Source organism: Centroberyx gerrardi, chromosome 11, assembly GCF_048128805.1.
Source record: "Centroberyx gerrardi isolate f3 chromosome 11, fCenGer3.hap1.cur.20231027, whole genome shotgun sequence".
Taxonomy (NCBI): Eukaryota; Metazoa; Chordata; class Actinopteri; order Beryciformes; family Berycidae; genus Centroberyx; species Centroberyx gerrardi.
In genome coordinates this window covers 7,940,082-7,955,372 of record NC_136007.1, presented here as the reverse complement: position 1 = coordinate 7,955,372, position 15,291 = coordinate 7,940,082, and the positions used below count along the sequence as shown (strand labels likewise).

At 43.7% G+C, this 15,291-nt stretch overlaps 1 protein-coding gene across 2 annotated transcripts in view; it reads left to right on the top strand.

Annotated features, from left to right (window-relative positions):
• The window catches only part of fnip1 (folliculin interacting protein 1), a 52,990-nt gene that overhangs the window by 23,785 nt on the left and 13,914 nt on the right, over positions 1-15,291 (top strand). The window contains exons 3-10 of one of the 2 annotated variants that reach the window (XM_071906717.2): positions 806-949; positions 1,158-1,258; positions 1,868-1,942; positions 2,524-2,615; positions 7,568-7,639; positions 9,549-9,684; positions 11,150-11,351; positions 12,029-12,111. In XM_071906717.2, the coding sequence (XP_071762818.2) occupies positions 806-949; positions 1,158-1,258; positions 1,868-1,942; positions 2,524-2,615; positions 7,568-7,639; positions 9,549-9,684; positions 11,150-11,351; positions 12,029-12,111 (905 nt within the window). Of the gene's footprint in view, positions 1-805; positions 950-1,157; positions 1,259-1,867; positions 1,943-2,523; positions 2,616-5,419; positions 5,495-7,567; positions 7,640-9,548; positions 9,685-11,149; positions 11,352-12,028; positions 12,112-15,291 lie in introns of those variants that run through there. The other variant, XM_071906720.2, reaches the window with a different exon arrangement.

The window sequence follows — 15,291 nt, the reverse complement described above, 5'->3', positions numbered from 1 at the left end:
ATTAGTCCCTCGTTCTTTATAAGGATGCGAACTGAGCACCAGCCAAGCAGAAAATGTAAATGTTTAGCTGTGGCTGCCGAATTTGTTTACTTAGCAGATATTTTTATTTTGGAGGTACTTGGTACTTGGCTGGTGAAACAGCGAAAGTGGCTGGTGAGCCTTGGACTCCACGAGTCACTGTGGCCTGTGGTGGATGATATAGGTGGTTTCCTACCCTGTTCTCTGCTGTGTGTGTGTGTGTCTGTGTACGTGCCGAAATTAAGTTTTTCTCTCGCCTACCAATTCCTGGTAAACTACAAAAATGTACCTGGCAAGAATAATTTTTACAAACATTTATATACATTTTTCATAGAAGTGTGTGTCACCCTAACCATTTTCAGTGCTATTTCATGTATAAAATCAAGTATAGTGTGTAAATTTAAAACTCAAACACACTAAGTTGGTAATTCTTCATTAAGCGCAACAGAATTTAATATAACCAAGGCATTCAAATGTTATCGTCCCCAAAATTTACTAGCTAGTGTGGCAGGTGACCCTTACTGATTTATCTGCCAAAGTCAAATTTTGTATATGTACAGGCATGTTGTGGGAGATTGGTTTATTTTATTATTTTGCTTCTCATAGATTGATCTTTGCATTCAGAGCCTTAAAATGGTATATTACATAATAGGGGTAAATAAATATTGTAATTATTAAATCAAATGAGTGCATTGTGGTTGTCTGATGTTACATGGATGTCCCGCAGAGTTCACTGAGCCTGGGTTCATGGTGTTTGGTCAATGCTGTGTATGTTTGTATCCCACAGAGGGTCTGCAGTGAGAGCCAGGTGAAGATGTTTGGGAAGTGCTGCCAGCTCCGTCCCACAGGCGGCAGCAGCAGCTCCCTGGACAGCTCCTCCTCCTGCGCCTCCGAGACACGGGAACCTAAGGAGCAGGGCCTCCGCTTCCAGGTAACACACACATACAGTCACACACACGTATACCGTATATATTACCAGAGAGGTAACCAACAACACATCCAGTTCACCACGAGTTCTTTCAGGGTCATGGTATTTAAAAACTCTTTATCCCACACGCCCCTTCCTCTACCCCTCCTCTGTCTCTTCTTCCTCTCCTCTCCTCTCCTCCCCTCTCTTCTCCTCATCTTCCACCCTCCAGGGTTCGAGGTGTTCGTCCGATGTGGTCATGCTGGGGGAGATGATGTTTGGCTCTGTGGCCATGAGCTACAAAGGCTCCACTCTAAAAATCCACCAGATTAGGTAAGAGGAATAGAGATGCATCAGTGTCTGATACCCAGTTACAGTTCACCCATCCAATGCATCAATTATACAAAACATTAAGTTGAAAGTAACAAAAGCATTCATTTTTTGGTCACTGAACAAAAAGGATTGAGATAAAATCTATTTTAGTCCCCTGGAGAGATGTAACATCTTTTCATGTGTGAAAAGGGCAGAAAAATCAAATCGCTTTGACATTTGACGTGGCTTTTGGTATTGGATTTTGGTATTTGGGGAATTTGTTGACGCCACTGCTGTAGTTTAGCCTGCTATCGACCCAGTATCCAATGCCAGTATCGGTGTTGTGCACCACTGAAGAAGAATGAAAATCAGGGAAGGGAAGGAAGGGAAGAAGGCAGAGGGGGAAGAAGGAAGGAGAGGAGAAGCTGTGAATAGATGAGGTAAAAGAAAAGACGAATGAGGATGGATGTGGAAGAAAGGAGGAGAAATGTTTCAGCTGTAGTGATGGTGTGTCATCTCTTAGTCACATTTGCATACATCGTCTCGCCCATACACACACACGCACACACAGACAAACACGCAAACGCATCACGTCATGCTGATCATTGTCCTTTACTGTTGTTATACCAGATCGCCGCCTCAGCTGATGCTGAGTAAAGTCTTCACCGCCAGGACGGGAGGCAGCGTGTATGGCAGTCTCAACACGTAAGCACACACACTCACTCACACACACACACACTCACTCACACACACACACACACACACACACACACACACACACACTCACTCATTCACACCCTGTTTCTCGCTCTGTTCTCTATGGCAGCCTGTTCCTTAAGCCCACACGTGCGTGTGTACACACAGATGCGCTGCCTCCCTCATTTCTCTCTTTCTTCTTAATTATTGTCCATATTTCCTCTGTAAATATTTCCTCAACTAGGGATACTCTTTCTCCCCCTCTCTCTCTCTCTCTGTCTGTCTGTGTCTCTCTCTCTCTCTCTGTCTGTCTCTGTCTCTCCCTCTCTCTGTGTTTGTTTCTGTCTCTCCTTCCTTCTGTCTCTTTATTTATCTGGACCCGCTCTTTCTCTACACTGTCCTATGTACTGTGTGTCCTGTCTGTGACAAATAAGCAACTTGGACTACAATGAAAACAAATTAACTTTGTTGGGTCATCCCTGGATTTTTTATTTTTTTTGCATATATACATTTTTGTGTTGCGGGTACATGCTTTGAAATCATCAAAATAACCTAATAACTGTATTCTTGTTCTGTTTTATCTCGGGCAGGTTACAGGACAGCCTAGAGTTCATTGGACAGGACCCCAACACCCTGAGGCCCGATCAGAACACAGGGGTCAACGGTCTCCTAGGGAACATAGGTAACCACAGCAACCCAAACAGCCACACCAAACTGGGTTACGGTCTTTTTGGTGTCAATGACAATCCTCGAGTTCAGTTTAGTTCACCTAGAAATTGTTTGCTAGGAGATATCTCTTTTGAGGATAACTAGGCGCTCTTTGTAGTGTGGTTTTCTTAAAAAGGCCTTACAGGGCATGTCTGCCTGCATATTCAACGTGACGCAAATCTGATTATGGCATGGATTATTTCATTAGGATTGTTTTCATGTGATTTACTGGAAATCAAATCAAATTAACCGTAATCACATTCCAGATGATGAGTTGTGTTTTCTCATGTTGCCCCAGTTACTGTCAGCGTTCATCCCTTTCCCTCTGAACAAAAGGAATAATTTGAGCTGCACTAAGTGAAGTAAGGAAGAAGTTGAATGGATAAAACATTTTTAGAATTTACAATTTAAAGTCTCCTTTTGTTCAGCTCTCTGCGCGGTTCAAGTGCCTCGGTAGAACTGCGAGGTTGCGACAGATTTTGTTTCTCCCTTCGCCTCTAACATTCTTGTTTGAATACAAACCAGGCTGGATTGAATCTGCCAACAGCTCTCCCTTAAAGTCCCCTCCAGTAACCTCACAAACAGTTGGAAAACGTTCAAACGGGCCTTGCAAGCACACAGTTTTCTCAGCAAATTAGCGGTATCAACTGTTTCCAACCAAACACTCTTAGCGGTATATCCCTGCTCTGACTCATCTGGTGCATGCCTGGTGTTGACTGCAGATGTGACTGGTGGAGATAATCATTTTCTGAGATGGACTGAATCAGATGATTAGGTCACTGCAGGAGGTCTGACACAAACACCACACAAGTCTGACTAGGATTCAGAAAACACCTGATGCTTCCAACACTAAGAACTGTTGGCAGATTCTACCCTGGTCTTTAATGTGTAATTTTCTCCATGTCATCCTCACAGAAAAGACAAAGGTTTTCTTGCACAAATCTGAACAGTAAAGCCTGTAATATATTTATTTAGTTTCTTTGGTTAGCCTGTGTTTTCTGTGAGTGATCTCAGCCTACTTGTCTCTGTCTGACTGACCTACCAGAGGATCTTCATCATGTCATGTCGGACTAAAACTTCCTGTAACTCAGGTGTTTACTACAGGAGGGCTGGACGACCAGAGTCGGCCAGCCTTCCTCCTTACTGCTTCACTAACCATGGTTCATATCTTGTTTTTGTCTCTTTTTTTCCTCTCCCTCCCTCTCTTCTTTTCTTTGTTTTTGTTTGTGCTGCGCAGGATTTTCTCAACTCTGCAGCCCTCGACGGGCCTTCTCTGAACAAGGCCCTCTGCGCCTCATCAAGAGCGCATCTTTCTTTTCAGGTTGGCGCTCAAACTGGCCGTGACTGGTGTGTGCAGTTGCATGCTTGTGTGTAGGCTGTAGCAGCAGCAGCAGCAGAATTGGTTGTGCAGGCATTGACTCTGTGCAGCTGCATGCCTGTGTGGACATTTTGGCACTAGTAGTGGTAGCGACAGTCGTAGCATGCGATATCACAGCACGTCTGCAAATAACTTGGGTCATCTAATACCTGCAGAAATAATTCATGGGGTGCGTTCACACCAAGCACATTTGAAGCATTTTTTTCTAACTCTGGGTAGCACCAAATAACCACACCGAAGCACCTGAAAATGCTGGTCTCAGTCCTCTGCTAAGCGAACTGCGTTGCAATTCATTAGGACTGAAAATAATCAGAACCAACTACAGGAAACTACCCCAAAACGAGCAGTTTCATAGGCATCAGGAGACAGTCTGTTGATGTCTGGTAGCAAGCAGTTACTCATGCTTGGAAAGCCTAGCATAACAAAATGAACCGAGGGCAAATCCAGAGAAGGTAAATTACAGCGGAGAGAGTAGACATGTCCATCATTCTTAGCTAAATTTACAGGGCTGGAATTGGATTTGTTTTTTTACTCCACCCCCACTGTCAAGATCTCTAAACTGGTGGGGTAACAGGTTACCAAAACTCTGTCCAATAAACCTTGTGAGTCCATGTGAGTCATGGACTTGTGACTCCATGTGACTTTTGTTTACAAGCCCTGGTTTGTTTGTAATTGGGCAGTGTGAACCTAAACGAATGCAACAAAGTAAACTTTTCCACTCCAAAGAAAGCGAACTGTAGGTGTGTGTGTGTAGGTGTCGCATTCGTAGTGTTTGCTTTTACCTGCTTGGAGTGCCACATTGGCCAATCGAAGAGAAGTATAATGGCTTTCAATTGCTTTCGTGTGCTTGGCTAAATTTTTTGGCAGTGCTTGTGTCCCATGAGACCTACCCCACCCATTGGCCATGAAGTCGTCCAAAACAAACCAAAAACATATCTGCAAGTACTATCTGACCCAAGTCTGCAAGTGTACTGCGCACGCGGGCATGGTGCATGGGTTTAACTGCTCACTGGTGTTGGTGGCTGTAGTTCTAGTAATAGTTTTTGCATTTCGTTACCCTCCCTCTCTTTGTGTTCCTCACTCAATCACTTATATCTTATATCCATGATACCTGGGCAATTATTTTAGGCATTGTAGATGTGCAATTTAGCCGTAAACTATGACCAACACTGCCAACATTTATTTTGCCGATATAAAATGCCAGCTTTTGCCTTTTTTTTTTTTTCTTTTACCCTTACTGATCCAGGGAAAGTTGACTGAGCATACATGCAGCTCCAGCTTGCTCAATGGTACCTCGGCAGTAGTTGAAGGAAGAAAGGGAGAGAGCTTCTCTTTTACTTCCCCTGTCGAGATTTTTTTCAGCCAGTCCAGGAATTTAAACCGCTGACAGTCCAGCCACAAATCCATTTCTTGAAAAGTGGCATGTATCGCATGGGTGACCACAGTGGGGAATCCTCTGTCTTCTATCACTGGAAGTAAGAGTGAAGCACGGAGCTAAATGCAGAACTGCCTGTTCTCAGCTTACTTTTGTTCCTTAAAGCCTTTGACCACTATAATATCTGCTTTTGTTTCCATGCCAGTAATTTAACATCTTTCTGCAGGCAATATTGCCCATCTCATTGCCTTAAAAGGTTGCCCATGTATCCCATGTATCATCACTGCAAAGGAATAGACTGAATTTTCAGCAGATAAGCGCATTGATCAACTTTGTTTTACAACAAAAAGACTAAATAGGATGATAATGATTTTGTACACTGTGTATGTTTAGTGGACGGACCAAGATTGCTTAGCATAAACTTCCATTTCACACTTGGAAGTATTTATCTGACACTTAGGCGCAGACAGAATGTGCTTTATGGCCTGAAAACGTGAGGAACACCTCTCTGCCTTGATTTTGATAAGCCTGGACAGGCAGAAGTGCTGGAAGTCTCCTTTTACTATCGCTAGGCAACCACAATCAGCGACTCAATCACTTAGCTAGCGTAGCTAATGATTGATCTAATGAGCTAATGATAATTAGCTAATGTCGTTAGCTAACTGAAGAAGAAAAAAAAATTACCATCCATATCAATCGTGACACTAATTTGTCTCCAAGCCTGACACTGTTTATTTTATCATGATATTCTCTGTTCATGAAAACGTATAACTCAGGGTAAAAGTGCTACCAGAGAGCTTATTTGCTGAAAATTTTCAGTGTGTATTCCTCTAATGCCCTCCCCCCCCCCCCTCCCCCTCTTGCCCTGCCCAGGAGTGAAACCTCTGCCCTTGCTGTAGTGGAGTGTTAGTGTCGAGGTGGTGAGGTCTATAAAAAGAGCCTTTTCCTGTGCAGTGCTGCCTGCCCACAACCCTGTTTAGGGCACCCTTAGGTTAGCATGGCATGTAGCTCTGTCAGTTATGCAACGCTGGAATGGCCATAAGGCATAGTGTGCCACAGGAACACAGTCACACACACACGCACACACAGATGCCTTGCAGAAAAGGCCCCTGTTGATTGGCCCATTACTCATATCAACGGCCCATCCTGAACTACGCTTTCAGCTGCACATTCAAATGATGCTTTTGTGGTTTTCACACCTCTCTGCTGTGAGTAGCGTTAACTTTTTTCCCATTTTCCCTGCAAGTGTTGACGAGGAGGACATCTGAGAACAAGCAAACATGCTCACTGACATCCATATCGATGTGTCTGTTGTATCAGGTTATATCAAAGCTGTAGCAGCTGGTTTAGATATCCTACAATGACGGGGTGTGAGTCAACAAGCAACAGCCCATTACAACAGTAGTGCATTTTGCCTAACAAGTTGTTTTGCTTGTGTTGTGACACTTCCTGTTTTTTTGGTGTTAAGAAACAAAGGCTGTGCTAACAGCATGAGAATCAATCAGTAAGAGTCATTTGACGGTAGAGTCTCTCCCAGTACCTTCTTGTTTTCTGAGCCTCAGGAACTGTTATTTGCCTCTTGTAGTGACTTTGCAAGTCAGAGTTGTAGTGTCTTAGTCTAATTGAGGTACAGTTGTTTTGAATAAGCCATCAGACTTTGGGCAGTTTTGGCTGGTAATGCCGTCAGTTACTACCCCCTTTGAACTCAAATTGTCTACCAGCCAATCTGTCATATCTATTCTTCAAACCCCATTTTGACTGTGGAGAAATAAAATTGGCCCTTTTTAATTCAGAATCCACTTGCCACTGTTGGCAGTCGGAAAAAAAAATTAGCCTCACTACATGCAACTGTTTGTAACTGCCCTTCTAGACATGAACACTGAGGATGTGAGGGATAAAGTAGAGGAGCGTTAGACTCTATTTGTTTGTGGTTGAGTAGAAGAGCAGTAGAAGGTTCCTAACAGCTGTGTTGGTGGTGGTGGGAGAGCGGAGCATCTTCAGCATGCGCCCTGCTCTATTATACTGATCACACTGGTCTGTTTCTCACAGGTTGTGTTTTTTTTCTGTCTCCTTTTTGTCTATCGTCCCCCCCCCCCATCCCCTCTGCATATATTGTGTCCTTCCCTTCTCTGTCTCTCCCTCTTTCTCCCTCCTTTTCCCTCCCTCCCTCCAGGCCACAGTCACCCCATGGACATGCCGGGCCGAGGGCTTTACGACGAGAGGGACAGCGGCATCGCCAGGTCAGGTAGGTTAATGAGACTAGGAGCTAAAGCCTGGATTGACCTACACTCAACGCAGCTCTCACTTCCACACCTGAGCTTTGAGTTGGACTTTCGTTTATTCTCAGGGAAGGCCCGGGAGGTGAAGCAACGGGGGAGATGAAGGTCATGTCAGGAAGGAATATGGCTGTGCAATTAATCATGCCGAATTGTAGTTGTTAGTTTTCACAATATAATTTTTTTTAAATGTCTGCTGTAGTTGAAAGCAGCCAAGATGTTGAAATAAGATGCAAAAAGGGCAGTTCAGTCATTTTAGATCCCAAAATTACCTGACCAGTGTATCCTCCTCCTTTTTTTATTATTATTTGAGGAAAAGGTTCATCAAGTAAGAGTATAGACAAAGTATTAAAAAGTGGTAAAAGTGCTTTTTGTGTGCACACAAGAAAACTATTTTTGCTTTCCTGTTTTACGTGTAAAAAATACTATGAATAGATACAACCAGAGCACTTTTAATTGCACATCAGCCCTTCATTTTGCCTCAAACACACCATCGGTTCGGCAAATGGTTTAATCTCTCGCAGACTTGATTACTCTAAACGCACGTGATGCAACTAATGGGTTTAGTTACAAGCACTTCCTGGGTCAAAGTGGTTAACCCTCACCGACCTGCTTTAACTTCACTGTCTGTTGAAGGGGAAGCTGGTAGAGCGGGAGTTGAGTTATACAAGCTCTCTGGTCTCTTCCACCTGTGGTGCTTAAGCTGAGACTTTCCGGATGTAGCCTAACACATGCGCGCACACACAGTTTTCCATCCATTAACCCCTCATAGGTAGAGTACACCATCGACGGGGCCTCTAGGCTCTGGAAAACCTTGTGCAATGGAAAGTGACCCCTGCCCCTCTCTCTACCCCCCCATGTATCCCCCTGGCATGGCTGGTACGTGAGGAATTGCGCTTTCTGCTCGAACCCGGGTCACATGCAGAGGATTAAATATAGCAGCTCCCAAAACCTGCTACTAGTAAATGAACTTCTAATTTGAGCCGCGTCCTCTCTCCTCTTCTCATCTTCTCCCACTCCGCCTCCCCCGCTGTGGTTGGGCGGGAGAGCTCTATCTATCTCTGAGACACACACACACACACACTCTCTTTCTCCCTTCACACACGCATAAAAAGATCACACACACCTCCTACATAGCTCATGTGACCATTGATCAGCGCCCACTGCCTGGGGCATAAATAACTGTGTGATCAGGGCATGTGTTCAGTGTGTGTGTGTGTGTGTGTGTGTGTGTGTAGTGTAGTATAGTGTGCGGACAGGTTGTCAGTGACTTGTCCAACTGGTGTTAAGCCAGGTTTTCCGACAACAGCAGCATGTGACAGTTAGCTAGCTAGCTGATATTGGATCCAGTATGAATGCTATCCAGTAATTAAGGGGCTGTGTGTGGGAAATGATGAAGAGGTGTGTGTGGGTGGGTGTGTGTGTCTTGTTTTGAGTTCTTAACTTTGTCTTAGTAAGATGTTTTATTCTAATTCTCTAGCTTTCTCTCTAGCTGTGTGTGTGTGTGTGTGTGAGAGAGAGCGAGAGAGAGAACTATGTGGATGCCGTTCAGAATGAGTAACCCTCCACACCCGTTGTCTGACTCACTCTTGTCCTTTTTCTCTTCTGTCACCCACCATCCCCCCCACCCTGTTCCCCCTCTCCTTCTGTTCTCCTCTCCTCCTCTTCATTTCTGTCTTCCCCTGCTTTCTGAATATCTACATCTTACTCTCCTCCCTCTCTCTTCCCCTCTTTTTGTATGTCCTTCCTTGTCTCCCCCTCGACCTTTCTCCTCTCTTCTCTCATCCCCCTTATTCCCCTTCCTTTTTCACCCCTGTCTTCCTCTCTCCCCTTCTCTCTTCCCTTCACTCCTCCCTCCCTCCATCCATCCATCCGCAGCCTCTCTGAGCAGCCTGTTGATCACTCCCTTCCCGTCTCCTGGCTCCTCCCTGACCAGCAGCTGTGCGTCCAGCTACCAGCGCCGATGGCTCCGCAGCCAGACCACCAGCCTGGAGAACGGGGTCTTCCCCCGATGGTGAGACAAATACACACTCACATATGTGTGTGTAAGATACAAACACATTCACATGGATGCACATGTACTCTCAAATGGACACAAATACACAAACATATGCTCATATAATCTGTAATCTGTACACACTGACTATCTACATAGTTACGTTACTTTCTTTGATGGACACGCACCATGATTTCTGCAAGTGGCACATTCTCTGCCTAGTCCATTCTCTAACCCTTTCACACATGCGCACACACGCAAACAAGCACACATGCATACACATGTGATACAACACACACACACACACACACACACACACAAATGCGCTGACAGAGGTGCTGAAGTGAGTGTTTAGGAGATGTACAAGGAGATAAACAAGTGTTTCATATCTCCTATCTGTGGTCCAACTTTCCTAATGTAGACTCACGCGCACACACACACACACACACACACACTAATCCCCTCCCTTCTATCTCCCCTGCTCAGGGCCTCTGTCAGGCCTTTGTAAAGTTTATCCTGCTAGGACTTCCTCAGATTCCAACAGGCAGCTGGGAAAATGACACACACTACTGCTATGTACAAATAATTGCACGCACACACACACACTCACACACACACACACACAGGGCTGTGACTAGACAGGATGCTGTGTGAGCCTGTCCCTGTAAAGCTATCAGCCTCAGAGTGCTCTAATCTTCCAGACTCTAGCTTCAGCTCGACGGCACTAAAACATCTTGTTTACCTGCTGCAGCAGTGCAAGAGGAAAGTTGAAAGTCGCTTCATGTATTTTGCTTAAGAGATGTAATGTTAACTGTTACAGCAGATAAAAAAAAAAATGTTTTAGTACTGTGTATATAGGATGTGTAGAAGTAACATCTAAACAGTAGTTCACATTTTGTACCTGCTGCCACAGAACAAGAAAGAAATTTGGCTTATTTCTTCTGCCCAATAACATAGGAGGCTCTGTCTAAACACTACTTCAGCCTGTTTTGCTGTTTCAACACACTGTATGAGGTAATATGTATACAAAATCATAAGAATCTTCTGGAGGTGATAGCTAAACATTTCTGTACATTTTTTCTCCTGCTGTAACTTTACATGAGGTAATAGCTGAAAAGCCGGATATGTATTTTTCAGTTTGTGTCATTTGTTTTTGCTTCACCGGTGTGAGACACAACTGAAAGACACAATGTATTTTTTTTTAGATACTAGAGTAGGCAAAGTAAGATAAAGATAAGATGAAACTTTATTGATCCCCATGGGGAAATTGGGTAGTTGGGTAGTAGACTGTGTCGGTTGGAAGTATGGGCAGTTACTTACAGTTGCTATATGCAGATGTCACTAGCAGACAAGACTGCTTACTCAAATGTGGATTACAAAATCAGACATATGATGGCTAAACGATGCATAGCTGAGCAGCGCTTGACACTTTTACTGGATCTGTTTCTATTCTAACGTTAACTCTCCCTCCTGTCCTCTTCAGGTCGGTGGAGGAGAGCTTCAACATGTCCGACGAGAGCGGGGGACCAAGCCTGGGCGTGGCCCGGAAGAAGAAGATCGCCATCGGAGTCATCTTCCTGCTGTCCCCCGACCCCGAGGAGAACAACCGCTTCCAGGACTTCTTCTTCTCCCACTTCCCTCTCTTCGAAAGTCACATGAACAAACTCAAGAGTGCCATCGAACAGGTGAATCATGGGGTATATTCGTACGTGTGGGTCTGTTGCTGCGATTGTAGACGGACCACATATTTAGCAAGGGAGGAGCTTTTAGTGATGTCCCTCTGTATTTCTTGCACTGATGTGGTGTGTTTATTTTTAAAATCAGCCATGTAGAAGAACTGAAACTGATCCAGTTTTGATTATTTGTCTAAAGATCAGGGAAGGCGATTTGTCAGGGGTTTGTTTGCCTTCATGTTTTTTTTTTTTTGTGACGCACAACTCCCATTCATTTCCAGTGGGAGATCATGATTTTCCTGTGTTTGCATTCCCGATCACATCCCTGATAGATGTTCTAGATTTGCCTGTCAGTGAAGTCCATTTAGCGATGAGACATGAATAGAAGCGAAATACAAACTTTATATCCCCTGCTGTTGTAATGAGAGGAGCTGCTGTCAGACAGATTGACTGGTCAATGGCCATACTTTGTATATCTGTGGTTTTGTTTACTGGTGTCTGTTGCTGGCAGCGTTAGAGCGTTGGAAGACTGCCAGTTTTATTCCCCTTCTTCCCTTTTTCCTCCCCCCTTTCTTCCCCCCCCAGTCACATTTTTTGCTCCCCCCTTTGCCCCTAACTATGTGTTTATCAGCTTCTGTGCCCATTTCTAAAAGTGTGTGTGTGTGTGTGTGTGTTGTGTCACTCTCAAGGCCATGAAGAGTCGCCGGTCAGCTGATGCCAGCCAAAGGGCGTTGGCTTACAGCCGAATGGTGGAAGGACTCAACGAGTTCAGGTGGGGCCATAACTCGCATTCACTCACTATGACTGACGCAGACAAACTCGCATACGCGTCTTTACTCTCATATCTCATAACATGGCGCTGTTGACGCTTTTGTCAGAAGCGCCTTACAGCAACATGACTCCACAGATTTTTAGCATTGGTGGCCTGATTGTGAATCTCTAACCTCTAACCCTAGCAGTGTTACTTCTACACTCTTCCCTCCTGTTCACTTTGGGTTTATCTGCAGCACAAACTGACAATCGCTGCTTGTTTATTTGAGCCAGTACTCTCATTTTGACTCTCTAGCTGCTTCTTCATAGCTGGACCATGTGAGGCTTCGTAGGAGTGAAGGCAAACTCTTCATTTTTTCATAACAAGGGGTTGACATTGAACACTGTTGTTCCCTGCTGACAAATTATGTCCTCAGGCAACAAGATGTGACAATGTTTTGTTAGGCTGGGGTCACACTAGAAGACTTTTAAAATTTTGAAATTGTGTTGCATTACACACATGATGGATTTCATTTTTTTTTTCTTTTTTGGTCCACAATATGCTCACAGTAGACAAGTAGGCAACAATAATAATAATAATAATCAACTTTATTTATATAGCACTTTTCAAAACAGTTACAAAGTGCTTTAAAACAAGAAAAATGGAGTTTAAAAAGTCAATAAAACATCTTACGAGATAAAAGACTTAGAATAAAACACCATATAAAAGAAGGATTACAATGAAATGGAATACAATAAATAGTCAAAATAAATAAAAAAAACGAAAATAGAATAAAACAAGGGTAGGCCTTTACATATGGCAAGGATGTGGTATCACACACTTAATGTTATAACTGATGTTATGCTGACTCGTCACTGACGTCAGGACCTCAGATCTCACAGGAACGCGCGATTGGCGGTCTCCGCTCTTGGGATGAATCTCTGACCCCCCACACACACCGCGGGACTTGTTCAGGATCTGTGCAGATGTCGGGGCGTATGTTTGAATTTCGGGCCATATGTAATGTGTCGCTCTATTTGGTCATGTAGCGTAAATCAAACCGGTGCGTTTACCAGGGACAACAACATGTTTACTCCCACTTTGCCCACAGCCAAACTGACGATCACTGCCTGCTTTCTTGAGCCAGAATGCTCACTGCCTTTCACTGTGCATGTTTATTAGTGCCAAACTCTAAATCACTCACTGGCGGTTCACCAAAGCCCAGATCTCACTCTCATTCAGTCTCTGTGTACAGTGGCCAAACTCTCATTCTCTCACTATGTGCTTAGCAGTGCCAAAATCTCCACTTCATCTCTGCTTACTGAGAAAAACCTGACATTTAAGATCTGTTTCCAGGAAACGCACGATGCACTTGAAAGCCACGTCCTATATTTATTTTCTATGTCTCTGCACCATAAAATCTGATGAGGAAATTCCCGTGGAAGGTAGTCACAAGAGCAGGCTCAGGCTTCTTATATCATTCATTTTCTGGCTACCTCTCCTTACTGCACGTCATGAGAGTAGTGTTTACAGTTTGCAGCCTACAAGAGTTTGTCTCCTGGTAGTAAAGTGACTGAATGTGGGCAGGATAGGTTGCATGAAATGCAGGTGAGATAGAAAGAGAAAGGCGAGGTAAAGGAACAGTAAGATCTCTTTCTGTCACGGTGCTGATTTGCCTAGAAGACAAGGAGACAAATGGCATGAAACTGTTTTCGTTGTGAACCAACTAGAGGCAATTTGATGCAGATTTCACCAACCGGTTTACTTTCTTCTGAATAATTTCTTCTTCACTGTCTTGCAGTGGTTGTTTAAATCCTTCCAAAGTAGTATTTTTTTAGTTTAAATTTCTGATTTAAGACAAGATTTAAGGTCAAGGTTAAGGTTTTCACATGTCACAGTGTCTCCAATGTAAGTCACCAAGTAAAACTGGCCCACATCTACACTGCTTACCACATATTTTCACCAGGCAACTGTAATGGCCTGGTTGGTCACTGGCTTACAATTCCAAGCATAGTTCAATAGTGAAGTCCCAATGTTCCCTACAGTAGGTCACCAAGTAAAAAATGTTCCCATACTTGCACTGCGTTACACACGTTACAGCACTAACATTTGGGCAGCTGTAATGGCCTGAGTGGTCATTTTCACATGCCTCTAATTCCAAGCATAGTTTAGTTCAGTAGTTGTGTCTGTCTGCATGTATTCACACTGCACCAGCCTAGATTGTCCCCTTTCACACAATCTCACAGTTATGTAGTATTAAAAACTGAGATAGTTATGCATGCAGGGTGGGAAATTAAAAGCACACACCACTCCAAACGCTGGTAAATTGTGTGTTTGTAAGTTTGTCTACTCTGTGGGTAACCAGCCATCATTTGGAAGTCCTATTCTAAAAAATGTACAAAAAATTTACCTGTAGCTGACTGGTAAAATAGTGAAAATTACCGGTGAATTTTGGGATTAACCAGCCAGTGTGGCCAGTGGTTTAAAAAAGTCAGTTTCCTTCCAAGTATGTGTGTATCACAGGTTCTTGCAGTTATGATCCTTGTCATCAAGACTTTGGGAATTGGGGGGAAGTGGAGAATTATCCAGCATCTATTGACATATTTTGATCTATATACAGTACAATAGTTTTATTGTATCATAGAAGAGCTAGTTACCCAGATGTTTTGATATTTTATATTACTTTTCTTCATACGGCAGTTGTCACATGATGTTTCTACAAATTGACAATAAGTTATCCTAAAATACTGCTTTCATTGCATTCATCATTTAAACAACTGAACCAAATCCCTTCTGTCAGCATTACGTTTACATTAGGGCAGGCTATGTTATGGCTGTCAATGAGGACTTTCTGTCTCTGGGCAACAAGGTAGATTAAGTTTATGGGATCTGCGTAAGGAAGGTCAGGGAGGATGGTGAGGTGAGGTAACGTTGATTCTGTAATTCTGCTCCGGTTACTGATGTGGCGTGCTGAGATTGCAGAGCAGTCAATGATTAATGAACACACACCGCGGTTTGTGTGTGAGGCTGGCATGATGTACGCAGCCTTTGACCATCCTTATATGTTTATGTTGCGTTCCTATAAATTGAGCCAGGGCAAGGTAATTAATAACATGCACAGTTAGCACGGTATGAGATGCAGAGATACAGTATATAGGGTGAGGGAGAGAGGGAACACACTGTTCCCTACCTGTCTGAGCA